This window comes from Siniperca chuatsi, linkage group LG15 (assembly GCF_020085105.1).
Source record: "Siniperca chuatsi isolate FFG_IHB_CAS linkage group LG15, ASM2008510v1, whole genome shotgun sequence".
Lineage (NCBI taxonomy): Eukaryota > Metazoa > Chordata > Actinopteri > Centrarchiformes > Sinipercidae > Siniperca > Siniperca chuatsi.
In genome coordinates this window covers 3,733,936-3,754,050 of record NC_058056.1, presented here as the reverse complement: position 1 = coordinate 3,754,050, position 20,115 = coordinate 3,733,936, and the positions used below count along the sequence as shown (strand labels likewise).

General features: G+C 39.1%; 2 protein-coding genes across 4 annotated transcripts in view; both read right to left on the bottom strand.

The window, feature by feature from the left end:
• Positions 1-1,594, bottom strand: part of dapp1 (dual adaptor of phosphotyrosine and 3-phosphoinositides) — a 28,533-nt gene extending 26,939 nt beyond the window's left edge. The window contains exon 1 of the mRNA XM_044166386.1: positions 625-1,594. The gene's annotated coding sequence lies outside the window, so the exon portion shown is untranslated. The remainder of the gene's footprint in view (positions 1-624) is intronic.
• Positions 1,595-1,887: 293 nt separating this feature from the next.
• atp10d (ATPase phospholipid transporting 10D) overlaps positions 1,888-20,115 on the bottom strand; it is a 93,393-nt gene continuing 75,165 nt past the window's right edge. For all 3 annotated transcript variants that reach the window (XM_044166372.1, XM_044166370.1, XM_044166371.1), the window contains 11 exons: positions 19,951-20,057; positions 18,250-18,376; positions 17,964-18,148; positions 16,874-17,174; positions 16,463-16,539; positions 15,819-15,944; positions 14,764-14,964; positions 13,721-13,801; positions 13,317-13,421; positions 12,943-13,130; positions 1,888-2,569 (listed from right to left, as the gene is read on the bottom strand). In XM_044166372.1, coding sequence (XP_044022307.1) covers positions 2,443-2,569; positions 12,943-13,130; positions 13,317-13,421; positions 13,721-13,801; positions 14,764-14,964; positions 15,819-15,944; positions 16,463-16,539; positions 16,874-17,174; positions 17,964-18,148; positions 18,250-18,376; positions 19,951-20,057 — 1,625 coding nt within the window. In that variant the 3' untranslated portion in view covers positions 1,888-2,442. The remainder of the gene's footprint in view (positions 2,570-12,942; positions 13,131-13,316; positions 13,422-13,720; positions 13,802-14,763; positions 14,965-15,818; positions 15,945-16,462; positions 16,540-16,873; positions 17,175-17,963; positions 18,149-18,249; positions 18,377-19,950; positions 20,058-20,115) is intronic.

Here is a 20,115-nt window from a genome sequence, read left to right as displayed (position 1 = left end):
GAAGGTCAAATGCTGTTTCAAAGCCTTCTCCCCTCTGCCATAAATAATATTCAGAATCCTAAAGGCTAATTTTTTTTTTTTATTTTTGTTGGCCTACTCAAATTTACCCTTACAAAAATAGTAGAAATTCACATTTTCACATCACATGTGAAATATTACATTTAAAATGTGAAATATCCAGTATGTGTGTATATGTGAATTCATCCACATGCACATGTGATAATAGATGCAAATTTATATTTTCACATGTGGTGTCTTAGATTCCACATTTGAAATTCACGATTGCCTTTCATTTGAATGTATTATGTATGAAGAGGTGCTCCACATGCGATTAACATCTGAAATGTGTTTCATATAATACATTTACATGCTTGTTTTGTAAGGTTAAATATAAATATATTATATTACATTATATATATAAGGAAAAATACTGGGATCAGCCTATAAAGCCTATTTAACTGACTTCCCCTCACACTGCTAAAACCCCTAAATTCCCCAAAAAAGTAGGCTACGACATGATCTCAGTTTCCTCAGATGTAGCTACTGCTTACTTATACAGTACAGTTATACAGTATAATAGTGTCTTCAAAAATACTCAAAATTCTTATTAGACATAATACATACTCTGACCATGTGTTTCCTGCTTCGTTCAGCTGCTGTGGGACATCTTGTGGGACACAGGGCTTGTCGAAGCAGTTTCAGATTTCCTTGTCACCAGCCATGGCCTCCAGCTCCTTCTGGGGTAGTGTGGGGCATTTTCAGGCCAGTGGGATATGTAAATATGAGTCTGCCCATGTAAAAGAGTTCAAATATTTGGACTCTTTTACATGGGACAGAAACTTGCTTCCAACCTTCTTGGTCCAACCAGTTAGATATCACTTGAGATACAGGGTTCCTGAGGCTTCAGCCAATCAGTACAGTGTGTTAAGTATAGACTTAGAGATATAGAGTATAGATTTATAGAGCGATAACGTGAGATATAAAATGGCAAATGAATGAACAGTCAGTCAGGGGTACTTGGAGTATCTGAATCAAACTCAGAGCAGAAGATATCTGTAATAGGAACAAATCTAATTTTAACAAACCATGAATATAGACAATATCTTCTATCAAAAGAAAAACAAACAAAACAATAATATGAAGTAGCATCCAGGTTGGCCAGGGTCAGCTGGGACTCTAACCCTGGCTAGAAACTCTCAGGCTAGATGTTTTCCTGTAATTCTGATGTACTTGAACTTTTTATTTTATGGAGAAGCATATGGGTTTTCTGTAAATGTGCTTCTTGAGGTTGACTATCATATTACAAATCTAACAAGATGACTTCTCTAAGAGATCTCAGATGAGGTGGGCTGCTCCTACAAGGACTAGTTTAGGAATCATCTGGGATTTGTTGATCCAACAACATTTTTTCTTGATTTAGTTTTAATCTGGTTACTAGATCTAAGATGATGATTTTTGTTATTATGGTATTTATTTCAAAATGAACCATTATGGCAATGAACTAAGTTGTTCATGACCCATATATAATAACATGTAATATTACAACTGTAACACTAATCTGACAGTAAACCAATGAAACTGCTTTGACTAATTGCATCGCACATGCAGGAGACTATGAATTTGTGACTATGAAAGAGTGCCAAAATTTTGACTATCCTTCCATTGAACACCTCTGTGTCATTACACAGCATGGGGTGATGATGAATATCAAAATAATAATAATGTAAAGAGAAAAAAAAGAAACAAAGTCATATATAAGAAATATAATCTGATTTGGTCACTTTCACCTGCAGTGTGAATGTAGTCTTGATGGTGTGCAGATTTCCTGCTACATCTAGCCTGGTGGCTCACAATCTTAACTGTAGCACAAACTGAAGGCCAGTAGAGGCTGGTCTCATTCCTTTATGACAAAAATCAGAAGATTAATAAAGCTGATGATTTCCTGATGTTCAAATGATACATACATTTCCTTTAAAATATCATTGTCTAAATATTTTACATGATGTTTCGCAGCTTCTGTTCCCATAAATGCTTATTTAGATATTTCAACAGATACTCACAATTCTGATTCATTCAGAAAGTAGAACATGTTCAATTAAAACAAGGTTTTCTTTATAGCAAATTAGTCTCACCAAGAGTTATTTGGCTGTTAACATGTAGCCAAATGAGCAGTCTGTCAGCAAAACCTATAAATAACTGGGGAGTGGAGTAGTGCAACAGAAAGGGAACATCCATACATAGCTTTTTATTGCACCAAAGAATCCATTCTGCCAGTGACATGCACTTAAATCCAGCATGTCAACATCAACAGTTTTTTCTGAACTTTCAGGTCATACACTGTTTTGAGTCTGTCTGTGTGTGTGTATAGGGAGATCAGGACACCACTGAAGCTGTGCTGGGCTCCAGGCCGGGGTTGTCGGCACATGCTGGCAGCCCGCTGACTCAGGATTGGCTCAGGTTCCAGCGCTGCATCCTCCTGCGGTACTTCTCTGAATCCACTTTGTCCATCTGAGCTGATTTCAGAACAGCAGAAGGGTGTAAGGTGTTGTGCAGAGCCCGAAACAGCAGCCTGCAGAGGAGAACACACAGGACAGTGTGAGTATCAGTCTGTCTTTCAGGACTGTGGGTTCATGTGGATCAGTAAATGATTAACTTGGGGAGAGTGGCACATTTAACACCCAACAGAAGAACAACTTCATTCCTTTTACTTTTTTACTCGACTAACAACTTTACTAGAGCTGTGTCCTTTTTCAGGTTTGGCCTCCTTGGACAGACATATGACAAGTAATCACACATGCCAAAGAAAGATATGTTCAAGTAATTTAAGTGGGGGGACACAATTAATTCAGGGTTAAAAAAAACCCCACACAAAATAAGCAAAACTATGTGAATGCTATTATGCTATGTATATACACATTATACATAATATACAGTATATTGCTATTCATATACATACAAATGCTATTTACTGTATATATGTATATCAATCGAGGTAATTGCACATGACATCAGGATTTCCTTAATAAGAGAAGTCTCACAAAAGAACTAGAAATGCTATATAAACTGCTGTATTGTTAACACAATAACTCTACTTAAAATTCTATTTAGTTTCTTTAATAGACACCTGATACTTGATAACAGATAATGTTATATTTGTGTTTTTACCTGCCTTTAGTGCCTTATCTTTGGGTTGATGTTTGGTTCTAACGTCTTTTTATCAGAATATTGTAAAAGTAATACAAGTAAGTACACATTTTCAACTGTCAAAATATAGATTCAATGATTAATTTCCATGATTTCCAAACATGTTGAGATGATAGAGTAATTTTTTTCAGCCCTGAGTATTCTCTGCAGATCTTTCTCTCAGGCTTGGTTGCGGAGTGTAACAACTGAAAGCAACCAAGATGTATTGATCATTGTAACAGGTACAGTAGATAATAACCAAAACAAGTAGCCAAAACAATCCCACGATGTCCACTCGCTCTGAGCAGTACCAATACTATAGACATTCCCAGGGTCCTTGCACCAGTCACATTGGTTCCCTGTGCATCTGTTCCATTGTTCAGGAGCCAGGACTCTCTAACAACCCTGCAAATTTGCTCACTACAGACCATCTACCATCTACAATCGGTCAATTGTACACACCATTCCCGTTATTTATAAATCTGGCCGTCTAGGCATAGAAGTCAACCTAAGTGTGTCTCCTTCAAAAATCTAATTTATCCTCCTCTGTCTATTATGGCCACTCATCTGCCCTGTTCTACCTTATACTTGAAACATCCCAGCACATTTTGATGCTTTGGAGGACATTGCAAAGCTATGGTCACTATATGCTTCCTCTGAGTTGTTAATAATGGGGGATCTTAACCTAGATTGGCTCTCTGATGTCTTTCACAAATTAAAAGATCAGTGCCTGGAACTTAATCTTTTTCAGCTCATAGACAAACCCACCAGACCAAATTTAAAAAATTCTCTTAACTCCACATAAATTGATATCATACTTACTAACAGACCACACAAATACCCTGCCCCTTGATGTTAGTGATCACTGTCCCGACACCTGCATCAGAGATTGGATTTTGTAACACCATAGCATCTCTTAAAAACTCATCACGGTCACAGCTCCCATCTCAAGTTAAACAACTATCTGGTCATATTACTGATAGATCTTCTATGGTTGAAGCTTTTAATCACCATTTCCTCTCCTCTAGTCTTTTATTTTATATGTCTGCTGATTCATCTGTAGACAATTACCATATATTTCCAGCAGAGGGAGTCCCCAATGTCTCAGCTTCTTCTAGGTGTACATTTTCTTTTAATCTGGTCCACAGTGAATGTTTACAAAACTCTGGTTAGGTTAAAAGGTTGCAAAAACACCTTTACCACATTCAACCACATTTAATGCTTCCAACATGGGCCTATGATAGCTTAATTAGACAACACAGGCTGTATAGACAAATTTAATGCCATATTATATTGGACATAGCCTTTATAATAGTCGCACACCTATTAATAGTTCCAAGAAGCGGGAAGTGGGTAGTTAAGTTGTGCTGTATGTATGAATATATTTAGTTATTATATATGATATTTATTGATATTTATTAGGTTTATATTTGGGTGTGCAAACTGCCCTCTACCCACTTCCCGCTTATTGTTACCCTCCCTGAACTAATAGTCGTTGTACGAGCCCCCAGGGAATTATTTTGCCGAACACCCTGGGAGAAGGAGGACAGGCAGAGGTAAGTTTGTCCATGACTCAGACAGATTTCAATTTACTATTACAATTAGCTTAGCATGAGTCTTACATTATACTCCTCAATTACCAAATATTTTGATAGAGTCGAAAATCAGTGCACATTATTTGCTCGTTCACAGGCGAACGACGAGGTGGAACAGCCCAGCGTCCCCGCTGTGAAGCACCAGACTCAAGCGAACTGCAATACACAAACAATCAATCAATGAGTACATTTGTTAAAATACACATGTGTTTATTTAACCTGTGTACTAATATGCAAATCTGTGCATAAGTTATCCATGTTCATCTAGTAATACTATTTAGGCTACTATTAACTAGAGAACTATTAACGGCGACCTGTTGTTACACCAATACAGCTTTAATGTGTGGTTAGGGTTAGATATATGATTTCACTTTAGTTCACGGTACAGTTCTGTTGTAATGTGTCGCATATTAGCCTCTAAGAAAGTCTAATAAGATCTAACAGTGAGAAATAAAGATGGATTTCACTTTAATTCACGGTACAGGTCTGTTGTAATGCGTCACATATTAGCCTCTAAGAAAGTCTAATAAGATCTAACAGTGAGAAATAAAGACGGATTTCACTTTAGTTAACGGTACAGTTCTGTTGTAATGTGTCACGTATTAGCCTCTAAGGAAGTCTAATAAGATCTAACAGTGGGAAAGATGTAATGTCCTGGCAGCTTCCATAATGTTACTGGGGTTAGATAGTGACACAGCATTAAATCGTCTGATGTCTTAACTGGCATGGGAGTAGAGCGTCCATCGAAGAAGCATGTATTACTATGCATTACTACCTACAAACTCCACGGGACTCCGGAGAACATCCAGGCTAGGCTAGCAACTAGATGTGACCTGATGTGGTTCAACTTTAGTTGATGATACAGTTTTCTTCTAATGAGCAACAAATGACCCTGTAAGAAAGTGAAACTGTGTTAAATAAAGGCCAAAGAAATGTATTGTCCTCTGAGCTCTCTGCGTTTTGTCTCACTATGTTATAAAGGCCGGTATAATATAGTATTAATAGCATAATTTGGAAGTAAGGGTAGAATAGCGTCTAACTGTAGCATATTTTGGATCTGATATGGTATTGTTTATTTGGTAAATAGACTGTATTTGTATAGCGCCTTTCTAGTCTTCTGACCACTCAAAGTGCTATTTGATTTAATTAAACTATGATCTTGTAAAATGGTGTCTTATTGTGTATTATGATCTCCTATCTCTGGTTTCTAATTAACAGTATAATTTGGTATAATAATGTCTAAGTATAGAAAGTATGGCTTATTACGTCTTATTAGTGTACTGTAAAATAAAGTGTGACCTACTGAAGCCACTCACTGTTTTAACCACACCCTCGACCTCGTTCTGGTATATGGCATTGAAATTGAACATTTAATAGTCTTTCCACAGAATCCTAATTTATCGGACCATTATTTAATAACTTTTGAACTGCTATTGCGGGACTACACGCCATTAGGCAAAAATTCTTACTCTAGATGTCTATCTATATTGCTGTAGCTAAATTTAAGGAAGCACTTCCATCTGCATTTAATTCAGTGTTATGTCACAATATAACAGAGGACTCCTATGCAAATCGCAGTCCCTCCCAAATTGACCATCTAGTTGATATTGCTACAGGTTCACTGGGAACGACACTCGATTCTATCGCTCCTCTAAAAAAGAAGATAATTAAAAAAAGAAGGTTAGCTTAATGGTATAACCCCCAAACCCACAAATTAAAGCAAACATCATGAAAACTTGAAAGGAAATGGCGTTCCAACAACCTGGAAGAATCTCATTTAGTCTGGCACGATAGTCTTAAAACATATAGAAAGTCCCTACGTAATGCCAGAGCAGCTTACTACTCATCATTAATAGAGGAAAATAAAAACAACCCCAGGTTTTGTTTCAGCACTGTAGCCACGCTGAGAGAGAATCACACTCTATTGAGCCATGTATTCCTATAGCCCTCAGTAGTAACGACTTCATGAGCTTCTTTAATGATAAAATTTTAACTATTAGAGAAAAAATTCATCAAGTCGTGCCTTCAACCAGTGCCGACTTGTCTTCAAACACAGGAACCTTGGAAACAGCTGTAGAGCCTGATGTGTGTTTTGGCCGCTTTGCTCCTGTCGATCTTCTTCAGCTGACTTCGACGATTAATTCATCTAAGCCATCAACCTGTCTCTTAGACCCCATTCCAACTAGGCTGCTTAAAGTTTTACCCTTAGTTGCACCTCTTTACTGGATATGATCAATCTGTCTTTATTAACAGGCTATGTACCACAATCCTTTAAAGTAGCTATAATTAAACCGCTTCTTAAAATGCCCACCCTTGATCCAGGGGTTTTAGCCAACTATAGACCTATATCTAACCTTCCCTTTCTCTCTAAGATGCTTGAGAAAGCAGTCACTATTCATTTTCAGTCAGGATTTAGAGTGCATCATAGCACAGAGACAGCACTGGTGAAAATTACAAATGACCTTTTAATTGCATCCGACAATGGACTTGTCTCTGTACTTGTCTTGTTAGATCTTAGAGCTTTATTCGACACCATTGACCGTCACATCCTATTACAGAGACTGGAACATGTAATTGGCATTAAAGGAGCCACACTAAGCTGGTTTAAATCCTATCTATCAGATCGATCTCAGTTTGTACATGTTAACGGTGAGTCCTCCGTGCACACCAAAGTTAGCCATGGAGTTCCACAAAGTTCTGTGCTTGGACCGATTCTATTCACCTTATATATGCTTCCTTTAGGCAATATTATTAGGAAACACTCCATAAACTTTCATTGCTATGCAGATGATACCCAATTATATCTATCGATCAAGCCAGATGAAACTAACCAGTTAACTAAACTTCAAGCATGCCTTAAGGACATAAAGACCTGGATGACCTGCAACTTTCTGATGTTAAACTCTGACAAAACTGAAGTTATCGTACTTGGTCCCAAACACCTCTGAGACACATTATCTAAAGATATAGTTACTCTAGATGGCATTTTTCTGGCCATTGGCAGCACCGTAAAGAACCTCAGAGTTATCTTTGATCAGGATTCATCCTTTAACTCCCACATGAAAGAAACGGGACTGCCTTTTTTCACCTACATAACATTGCAAAAAAAAAAGGCACAAAAGGATGCCGAAAACCTAGTGCATGCATTTGTTACTCGAGGCTGGACTACTGCAATTCCTTATTATCAGGCTGCCCGAATAAGTCCCTCCCTTAAGACTCTCCAGTTGATCCAGAATGCTGCAGCACGTGTACTGACAAGAACTAGGAAAAGAGATCATATTTTTCCAATATTAGCTTCTCTGCACTGGCTCCCTTCTAATCCAGAATATAATTTAAAATCCTTCTCCTCACCTACAAAGCTCGTAATGGTCTGGTACCATTGTATCTTAAATATCTCATATTATTATTATTACCCCAATAGAACACTGCGCTCACAGAATGCAGGGTTACTTGTGGTACCTAGAGTCTCCAAAAGTAGAATGGGAGCCAGAGCCTTCAGCTATCAAGGTCCTCTCCTGTGGAATCAGATCCCAGTTTGGGTTCGGGAGGCAGACATCATCTCCACATTTGAGAGTAGGCTTAAGACTTTCCTCTTTGATAAAGCTTATAGTTAGGGCTGGCTTGGGTGATTCCTGAACCATCCCTTAGTTATGCTGCTATAGGCCTAGACTGCCAGGAGACTTCCCATGATGCACCTCTTTCCTCCCTTCTTCTCTCTCTCTCCATCTGTATGCATTTTTATCCCATTACTGCATGTTACTAACTCAACATCTTCTCTCTCTCTCGTAGTTTTGTGCTTTGTTGTTTCTCTCCTCTCTCCTTCTGTCACTTTCAGCAGGTATTTCTACCTCCGGAGCTACAGAGACTGGATCTGTGGCTCCACCCGGCAGGTGGCCTGCCTGGTGGACTGTGTTTCTGCTCGACAACTGCTACTACAGTTGTTATTGGCTTTGTTACTAATACTGACATTATTTTTCCTATAGCTGTCATTCCTATTATTACTAAGTTATTAATATTACACTACAATTACTATTCTACTATTAAAAAAAAATTAAAAAATTATATTTGTATTTGCATTGTGCCCCCTCCTTTCTGTCTCTCTCTCTCTCGCTCTCTCTTTCTCTCTCTCAAAACCTAACATGGCCCACCATTGAGTCTGGTTCTGTCCAAGGGTTCTGCCTCTTAAAGGAAGTTTTTCCTTGCATTCCCTCATGGTGGGATTTGTTGGTTCTCTGTAATTAATATTATAAAGAGTACAGTCTAGACATGCTCTATAGGAAAAGTGCAATGAGATAACTTCTGTTATGAATTGGCACTATATAAATTAAATTGAAGTGAACTGAATTAAACAGGCATGATTCCAGCTTCGTGGAAAAGTGCCTCAGTAATACCACACACAAAAGTGTAAGGGCATTATATCTCAACAACTACCGCCCCCTATATACAAATTTCCCTTCTTAGCAAAAATCCTAGAATCATTGATCAATTTACAGCTACGTTCTTTTATTGACTCACTTAACTTACTACAGCCTCAGCAGTCTGGTTTTCACCCACAGCAAAATAACAGTTGCAGTTTCAGTCACTGATGTCTCCTTCATAAAAAAAAAAAAAACATTTTTGTGCTGCCCTCTTCATTGACCTTTCTAAAGCATTTGATACCGCTGAGCACAAAATCCTACTCCACAAACTACAATCTGTAGCCAGCTTAATTGGCTCCACTCCTACCTTACTGAGAAACTCAGAATGTTGTTGCTGATGGCACTCAGACAAGCCATCTTACCATCAGAAATGGGTTGCCACAGGTGTCTATCCTTGGTCCACTGCTGTTTGTTATTCATAAATACCATAATACTTCCAAATCAATACTTCAGTGTTGCAGATATTATTTTATATGCTCCAGGCTCCACCCCAGCCTAGGCCCTGACTCGTCTTCAGTCTGCCTTTTATGCTTTCCAAGTAACACTCTTTAATCACAGACTAGTTTTAAATGCAGAAAAGACCAAGTACATGGTATTCTCCACCTTCACCAGTGACTCTAACTATCCTGCCATTAAAACATTAAATGGCACCCATATTACTCTTGTCGTGTCCTACAAATACTTAGGAATTTCATTCAATCATTCAAGATTCTGTCACAGATTGGGGTTTTTGTCCTGTTATTTCTTGTTTAATTTTGAAGTGTTCTCCTTTCTAGTGTGTCTTGTTGTTTTACTTCCTGTCTTTGTTTGCCTTTCCCTCCAGTTTTGATTGTTTGTCCTGCCCTAATTAGTTGCACCTGTGTCTCGTTGTCTCCCCTACCTAAGTGTATTAAGTTGTATTGGATTCCTGGCCTGCTAGTCTTCAGCCTGCACCCTGGCCCATTCCTATCTTGGCACCTTCTGGAAAACCCCCCCAGAAGGAAGCATGGCTCCCGCTGATATCTTTCCTCACCGCTGCCCAGCTGCTCGTCCCCAGCACTCCAGATACTCGGCTAACCAGCGCCTCATAGCCGCCATCGGTTCTGCCTGGTCTCCAGTCGGCAGCTTGGCTGACACCAGTTCCTACGCCACGGAGGTCCTGCTGGGCCACAACCTCCTGTCCCTGCTGAGCTGCAGCAATCCCCTGAACTGCAGCCCACTGCGCCGGCCTCCAGAAGGGTTTGGCCTGCCTGGGTTCCCTGCCCCTCACCTGTCCAGCCCTCGGGCTGTCTGCCTGAGGTTCCGAGCCCTCAGCCCGTCCGCCTGACTTGCTCTACTCTCTCTAACTCTGAGACCCTAACACTTAAATACTGAATATGTATTTAAAATAATCAGTCAGATCATAATCTCTGAGGCAGATTTTTTTTTTTTTTTTTTATTTTTTTAAGATAATGAATTTATGCCACTCATATGTTATGCCTTGACAGATACTACTGTATGGTAAAACAGAAGTAAGTGCTAACTAATGTATTATTTAGTCTTATTAATGACTATTTATTTAATTGGAACTCACACTGAGTTCCCAAGTCAGGATTTAGGATTCATTGCAGAACTGTTATATTGGCTTGCGATAGATTGTACTATACCAGACTAAGACAGGCAATGTTCTGACCCCACCAGGTCTTCATCAGGCAAATGGCTAGCATGACTAAAGGGCCAAGTATAAGATATTGGCACAAAATTGATTTCAACATGCAGATGTCATGGTCAACTGATCAAACAAAAAGATTTCTATAAGATCCTCAAGATACATTGTCAAAAATGTGAATGGTTGCAAAAGGTTCAAGGAAATCAATCATTACACAATGATTATATTGGGATATTAGACAGCTCCAGTGTATTTTGTTTTGTCTTCATATGTGGACAACAAATGAAACATAGACCTCATCCATTTCCAGGTTCCCAGCCCTCAGGCCGTCCGCCTGAGATCTTCTGCTTGGCCCTTTTTGTCCCCACCAGTTCTGCGTTTGATCCTCGGTCCTGCATTTTTCCTGTGCCTCTGTGTGCTCCCTGTGGATTACCTTTGTTGGACTTCTCAATGGATTGCTCTTTGTTGGACATTTGCCTGAATTTCTCAGCCACCCTCAACTGTTTTGTCTTCTGTCCATAGTAGGTAAGTAAAGTAATCTATTTTTTTTGTCTCTCTTTTTTTTCATTCCACCATCTCCGTGTGTATTGTCTGCACTTGGGTACACCTCCTGAACTGAACCTAACAGATTCACATTCAACATTTGTCTCAAAATTTAAAAAGGTTTCTTGTATAGAATTAAAGGATCTGTCTTCCTCCAACCGTAAAACTATTGTGCAGTCAACCTTTATGTCTGTCCTTGACTATGGAGATATTCTTTAATATCATGCTGCCTCATCAACACTTCAGCAGTTAAATCCTATGTATCACAGACAAATTTCGTATGAATTATTGTTCTGTATCATATGGTTGAAGGGACTTGCTTACAGTCAAGAAGAAATAATAATTTCATCTTATTCATCTATAAAGCTCTACTCTTAAAGCTTCCATACTACCTCACATCTCTTAAATCTTGTAACTACAGTACACAGTCCAGTAACTACATAACCTTAGATATCCCTCATGTATGTATGAGTGAGCCATTAGTCCAACACAGTACACACTACGCTTTTAAAACATTAGAACTTGTATATTGCTGTGCATTTAAATCTGCACTAAATTAAAAATGAATGTGAAAGAGGCAAAACTCTACATACAATGGTTCAGTGTGTAACATTTAGGAGGAATAGGATTAGGATATTGCCAGAAATGGATAGAAATTGAAATAGAATGTATGTATGTTTTAATTAGTGTATACTCACCTGAAAATAAGTATTGTTGTGTTTTCATTACTTTTAGAATAAGCCATGTTTATCTACATAGGGAGCGGGTTCCCTTCCACGGAGGTTGCCATGTTGCACCACCATGTTTCTACAGTAGTCCAGAACAAACAACCAAATGCTGGCTCTAGATAGGACATTTTTCACAAGTTTCGCAGCCACTGTAGTTTCTCCTACATGCTTGGAAGGGGAGGGTGATGCAAGTGGTATTCAAATGGGTGCAAACTGCAGTTTCACTGCTAGATGCCACTAAATTCTACACACTGGCAAATTCTACACACTTTTTCTGTGATTTTGGTGAGGTCTAAGAGTGCATCTTGCCAAACTAACACCAAGAAAATTGCTCTTTGTGCTTGCATTAGAGACACGAGTTGATCTTAGCATCCAGAGATGCAAGTGACTTCATCCACTGACAACATGGGGGGAGCTTTTGCATATACAATCTCAATGTAACACTGCATTGGGTTTTTTTAAAAATTTTTTTTCCATTTGTTTGTTCAGTTATTTGTTTTTTGTGTATTTATTTCCCAAGGCTGTTTTATACCCCTACAGTACCCTGGTGCTCCTAGCATCTGCCACAAGTGACAAGCATGCATTGGACTTGCATAGGCTACAAAGGATACACCGGTTGTGTCCTCCCAATTTTAGAAAAAGAAAGCAGCTGAGCTCAGCTGCATTAAGTAGATTTTTTGGAATGAAACTGCCTTGGCGACTTCATGTGAAATATTCAGTCTTGAAATACTTCAAAGTCGGCTGCAATGAAATGGGACACAACTTATATGTATTTATATTTATGTATATGGTTCTATATGTGTTGTGTGTGCATTAACTGTAGGATATTTGAGGGTGGGTGTCTGTACCTGGGTAACAGAGCCATCACAGTGGTGAGAGCACATATGACATAGAAGAGAGGCTGGGACATCTGGAATGTTTCCACCCCCAGAGGGTTGGTGGGGGGGCTGCAGGTCACACAGAACAAACCGAAGAGCAGCACAAAGCCAAAGTAGAAACCACCACTGAGAACCAACACCAGCACATGAATCCACGTCTGCAAAACAACACAGAGGATTAGAGACCCCAGAAAACTGGAGACACAATCTTAATGTCAGCTCTTGTCTGGACTCGAAAAATGTCTTCACACTACACACTTCAATTCCAATGTCAACAATTGAGACAAAATCCAGTTTGAAAAGAAGTGATTTCTAACTGCTTTTAGTGCAACAGTGTGTCTGACCAGAGTGTGACTCTCGATAACTTGGTGCAGCAGTATGATGAGGAGAGCTGAGACGTTGATCGGAGAGCCAAAGGACAGCTCCCCAACGTCTGATCCTGCAAATGCCTGAGACAAACATCACAACAGTCATACAGTGGAATGGGACCAGAACTGTATGAGCAGTGTTTATTACTATGTGATATTAAATGTGATGCCTTCTGATCAGCTATAAGACTGTCAGCTGGAGGTTATAGAAAAAACATTTATACCAGTGTTGGTTGAGAAACAGTACACAACAGTAGTAGAGCACACATAGATTTTGACAGGCAGCTAAATTAGCCACACATGTGAAGTGAAGCAATGGAATAAAACAGTGATGAAGGAACTATTAGACAGAATAGAATGATTTGACACAGTGTACTCACAAAGTAAGGCACAAAGAAGCAGACAAAACTTTGGTAGAAAGCATCCAGGACTGTGATCCAGAACATGTAGGGAGCATAGACCTGCAGAGAAACAGAATTAATCTGTTAGTCCTTCTAAACACTGTGTCAACAGGCTTGACATCAGTCAGACTTTAGTACCACTGACTTCATGCATGCTTTCCGGGCTTGCTCAAATGGATGAGGTCCATGTTTCATTTGTTGTCCACATATGAAGACAAAACTGGAGCTGTCTAATATCCCAATATAATCATTGTGTAATGATTGATTTCCTTGAATCTTTTGCAACCATTCACATTTTTGACAATGTATCTTAAGGATCTTATAGAAATCTTTTTGTTTGATCAGTTTACCATGACATCTGCATGTTGAAATCAATTTTGTGCCAATATCTTATACTTGGCCCTTTAGTCATGCTAGCCATTTGCCTGATGAAGACCTGGTGGGGTCAGAACATTGCCTGTTTTAGTCTGGTATAGTACAATCTATCGCAAGCCAATATAACAGTTCTGTAATGAATCCTAAATCCTGACTTGGGAACTCATTGTGAGTTCCAATTAAATAAATAGTCATTAATAAGGCTAAATAATACATTATTTGTCACAAATTTCTATTTTACCATACAGTAGTATCTGTCAAGGCATAACATATGAGTGGCATAAATTCATTATCTTAAAATATTAAAAAAAGAAAATATCTGCCTCAGAGATTATGAACTGACTGATTATTTTGAATACATATTCAGTATTTAAGTGTTTAGTTTAAGTGTAAACTGAAGCTGGTGAGCCATGATGATGTCATTAATATCATTCTGGGTCTCAGAGATAAGTTTTGATGCCTTGTGGTCCCATTTCAAAAGCTTTCCCATTCCACAAAAATACAATTTCTTAGGAACACCGAATTATTGTAGGAAATGTTTGACATAGAAAATGTATAAATAAATCAAAATACTGAACAACAGCAGCTGCAATTGCAGGTTTTGAAAAGGCAGGTTTGTGTGTGGTGTCTTGTATGTGTGGAGTCACCTTGGAGGTCTGTCCAGCCTGGTAGAGCTCAGGCAGCTCCATTAGAGTGTCTGCAGGCATGTCTTGGTCCAGGACACCATAGATGAGAGGAGGAATGGAGGTGAAGAGCAAGTTGAAGAAGATGAGCACCCAGGAGTTGGTCATGACGCTCCCAGAGAAACCACAGAAGAACTGATACCAGAACAGCAGATTCACATACATCTGCAGACACAGACAGACAACCAGACACTGCAGCAGTGAGGATTCATCATTCAGTGAGGAACATCTTGATTATTTTTTGTTTTTTATCTTAATTGTATTTTGTAGTGTCAACCAGGGATTGCAGAGTAGCAAGTAGCTAAATCAAGTACAAAATTTTGCTTGAGATTAATGTTTGTACATGATCTAAAATGTAATAAAATAATTATGTAAATTAGCAGTTGCTGATACTCTAACTGCAGTAAACATAGTATGTACACAGTTGAGGATGCACATATGTGTATGAATATATTGTTAATATAGTTTGTTTTCTTAGTATATGTAGCTTATTTTTTGGTTTTCCAACTACTAGGGGAAGGGCCTTAAGGCCCCTAGACACTGAGCAATAACAGCAATCTTGCAGATTCATCTCACACTGTATGAGATGGGTCTAATAAAATCTTGGTCGCAATCTGTGTCCAACTGTACAATATCAGTTTTAAGGTATGTCAGATTAAGTGAATAATAAAACTAAAAATCACATTCATTAGACTATAAGAGCAAGTGTTTAGTCATAACAACTACTTACAGAACAAATATCCAGCAAAACAGGTACAATCATGAGATAGAGATCATAGGAGTAAGAAGTCGGGTGGCAGGAAAAATCATGTGAGCAAAATACTTGGCCTAGTCTTGTCCAAAGTAAGCATTTTTGAGAATTAGATCAATTAGTTTTAGGGTATCTTTGGGGGTGTTTGTGCAACTTTTCAATATTGGAGACCTAATGTGAGTGTCAAAACCACTGTCTTAACTAGGTACTTAAATAACATTTTATACATACATACAGAGACTAAGTAGAGTTGGTAAAGAACTCTCACCACATTCTTATAGATGAAGTAGAGGATCATGTTTGCAAGACGAGAGTAACACCAGTGACCATGGACCAGCAGCAGCTTACTGAGGTGTTTAAACCTGGAGATGGCAAAGTCACTGGACATCACAGCCTGGGGAACGATACACAGTGGCAAAAATATTACCACAAGGGGAAATATTTAGAAATAGAAGGCATGGCTATATTCAGACTGCTTCACGCACAAAAGGTGCTAATAATTAAAAAGGAAAAAAAGGAAACAAACAAACAACAAAAACAATAAATAAAAACGGTGTCTACCTCTGTTAGTTCCTTTTGGCAAGTGAAACCATAATGATTCTGGCTACTATAGTATCACACAAATGCTAATGTACACATAGATGCTAATATGACCACAAACTTCCTCCCAACTTTAAGTAGCATACTCGCTCTGGCAGTTTTAGAGAAGTGTAGAGAGTTTACATAAACAAGGTATATATTAGTCCACAATTTGCAGCCTACAAAAAAAAAAACATGAATCCGTGCTCTGTGACTGTCTCAACCATGGTAGCTGAATAAGACATGTACTGACAAAAGCTACCTTCATATGATTTATAAAGAGCTATATCATTTTGGTAGGTGTTCTGTCAGGATGAGTCTAGTTGTCATTACCTGCATGCCCTCCTGACCAGATATACCGATGCCCACATCAGCCATCTGAATCATGCTCACATCATTGGCTCCATCACCTTAATGAACAAAAACAACTTTTCATTGCCCTCCATGTTTAGATATGTACAAAGCATATCACATGTATCATAGAAGATTTTATCCATATCGCCCACCCCTACAGTCAGTATTTTATCTAATTTTTTTGTTTTGTTGAACAGTTATTAAGAAGTCTAACAATAACTGCTGCTTTTATGCCATGCAGCTCATTCTTAGACCTGAAATTTAGTTTTAGGAAATTAAATGTCAAGATATAAAGATACACACAGGATAAAAATATACACTTCAAATTCTTTCTAATTATTCATTAACAAAGAAACTTCCAAGCAGTTTTCCTACAGGCTGAGTCCTTACCCACAGCCAGGGTCATGACGCCAAGCTGGTCCCGGATCAGCCGGACCACCTGGCTCTTCTGCAGAGGAGTGGACCGGCAGCAGATGACTGCCTTGCATCTACGGCTCAGTTCAAGGAAGTCACTCTTCAGCTCCTCCTGCAGGGCCCAGTCCAGCGTGCCACCATCTATGACCAGAATGAAGCCGGCTACACTGCCTGAGGAGGATTCCCCATGATTCCCTGCTGCACTCAGTTCAGTCAAACTGTCTTCACCACGTAGCACTTCCAGTTTGAGCTCCTCAAGTAAAGCTGCACATGTATCCTAATGGAGAAGAAGTACTGTCACGTAGAGTTACAGTACATTTATTTTGCTGCATTTATCACAATAATTATGCAATGCACACAATTATTATTTTTTGTGTGATTTCTCCTTGACTAACAATTTGGTCTATGACAAGGTATCTCATAAAATAACGGCCCAATTTCCATGAAATTAGATGTGGACATTAATTCTTCCCAGAGAATGAGCCATAATTGTTTTGTGACCTTGACCGTCCCTCTAACAGCACCATCAGGCATAAATATCAGGCATATGTTGCACATACAAGATATTTCATATTTAAATATTTTATTACATTTGTAGTTTTATTTGCATTAAATTTTTAAGCCTACTACTCCTTTAAGAATAGTTTTGGACCAGAGTGTTGAATGGGCTGACAGACTGACACACAGCAGTCGTTATTATTCTGCCCTACCACCAGCAGGAGAAAATTTAGTTTGCACATGCTGTAAACTTGCAACTATGCAACATGATTTTTGTGGCAAAAATAGTTACAAGTAGGCTAAACACATTTTGACAGCTACTATATGTATCAGAACAGCAACTACGACAAGCAACCTACATTGCTAAAATACTGTGAGCCAACCATGTCCACGACTTATAATTCAGTGTTTAGCACTTGCAGAATGAGGGCAGTAGATGACAATTGACCAAATAAACAATAGCCATGGTTCTGGATAAACAAGCTGAGAGGAAGAGAGGTAGAAAGGCATTGCAAAACCAAAACAACAGCTTTAGATAAACCTGTCAACTTTTCCAAAAAAGCCCAACCTTGCTTCCACAATTGGCTGTCAGCAGCTGGTCATTGGGACGGAGGAGTTTGCAGGAGTGGGCGATGTTGATGGCTGTCTCCTTTTTATCTCCAGTGAGGACCCAGACTTTGATCCCAGCTCTCTGAAGAGCTTCAATGGTCTCTGGGACTTCCTCCTGAAGTCTGTCTACAATCCCTGTGGTACCTAGACACACAGATACAGAGACAAAGCACTTAAAGTACTACTGCTTCCAGCTCTGGTATATGACTGGTCCATGTGTTAGCTACAGTGAGCGGCTCTCCTACCCAGCAGGGTGAGGTTGGTCTCCAGTCTCTGAGCTGACTCCAGCAACAGCTCTTCTCTGTTCTCTATGCTGCGCTCTGCCAGCAGCTGTCTCTTCAGCCACACCTCATACTCCTCCTCTTCCAGAACCTGCTCCAGACACAGAACACACAGTCACTGAGTAACACACACAGCTCCATAGGTGCAAGGAACCTATTGTTTTGTAGAGATTGATTTTGAGTGGCTTGGGATGCTTGAAAGCTCACGAAAACTGGCACACATGTCAGAACTGGCGAAAATTGCAGTTCTGCAGTGATTGGGCTTGGGCGTGGCCAGCGGGCTCTATAGCACCCCCAAATGCACGCATGGGCTGAGATAAAGTTGATTTGATGTTCATGGAATTTGGTGGGATCATTGCTCTCATCATTCTGAACATATTTTAAAAACATGTATGAGAGTTTGCCCAACAGAAAGTCATCCATTTTAACTTTCTATATACATTTGAGGCCTTTAGGATGCTCAAAAACTCACAAAACTTTGCACCCATTTTCAAACAAGTAAAAAATTTTGATTTGATATCGTAATTGGGCTTGGGCGTGGCATGTCGGCTGTAAAGCGCCCACTCATTACTTTTAACCTTCAAATGTATTTTTGACGCCCTTGGTATACGGCGAAAACTCACGAAACTTGGCACACATTATCAGAACCCGTAAACATTGCAAGAATATACATGATTGGGTTCATGCGTGTTTAATGGCTTCTGTAGCGCCCCCTAATGTGTGGCAGGCCTTGGGATAAAGTTGCTCCGATATTCACAAAAGTGAATGTTCTTCAGTGCTCATCATACGGGACATATTTCCCATTGGCTTTCATTAAAGGTGCAATGTGTAAGAATGTTAATTTTAGTTAATTTTTGATTGTTTTAAACTATCAACAAAATGTGAAGAAATAACAGTTTTGACGTTATGTCAAAGACATCTATGTATTGTGTTGCAGAGATATCTACTGACGTTAGCATGCTAACCAGCTAGCCCTGGCCTGTCCTGTCTCGTAATACCATTTTGTACCTCAAGAGTATAGCTCAAGCCTCCCCCTCGTAGTTTCAGCTGGGAGATGTGTGCGAGCAGTGAGTTCACTAAGTTACACAAGCTCATCTCCTGCCTTACAAAAAACATCTTGGTGCCATGCCCTACACCCAGCAGTAAGTCGGCCATTTTGAAATCAGTGGTAATTTTTGGCCATTTACTGGCGCTCCTCCTAGCAGATTACCCAAATCATATTTGGTCAGTGAAATTTTAGGACCTTCACAATGCTCAATTGCATAACTGTTTGAGTTTGGCAAGGTGGATTATATGCACGTTTTGCCATGAAACAGGAAGGCCCATTCATGCTGCTTGCACACTTAATTTTATATGATTTCTATTTCTCATTCATTGTACTGTAGGATTAGAAATGCTAAATGTTTTTCATATCTCCCCCGAACTTGAACTTGTTACTTTCAGGTTAGATTTATAATTCAACTTTTTGGCTAGTGTTTCAAACTCAAAAGACAGATTTGGAGGTGGTGAGGGCTGGGTGGAGTTGCTTTAATGAGCTTTACTTTTGTTTAGAGCCACAGGACTTCATGATTTTATTCAATAATGTGTGATGAAAATGTGGAAGAAAATTGATATTTTTGATAATAATGTACAAAGCTATTTTGTTTTACCTTCTTGAAGCATTACCTTTTTAGCGATGCAGAGTGTGCGGAGGCCATCTCTAGCATAGCTGTCTAAATGTTTTTGAGTTTGTTCTCTGATGTGACTGTAGAGCTCCTGAGCCTGCTCTGCACCTGAATGTAACAGGACACGACAGTGATACAGATAAATATTGCTCTTAATATTATCATT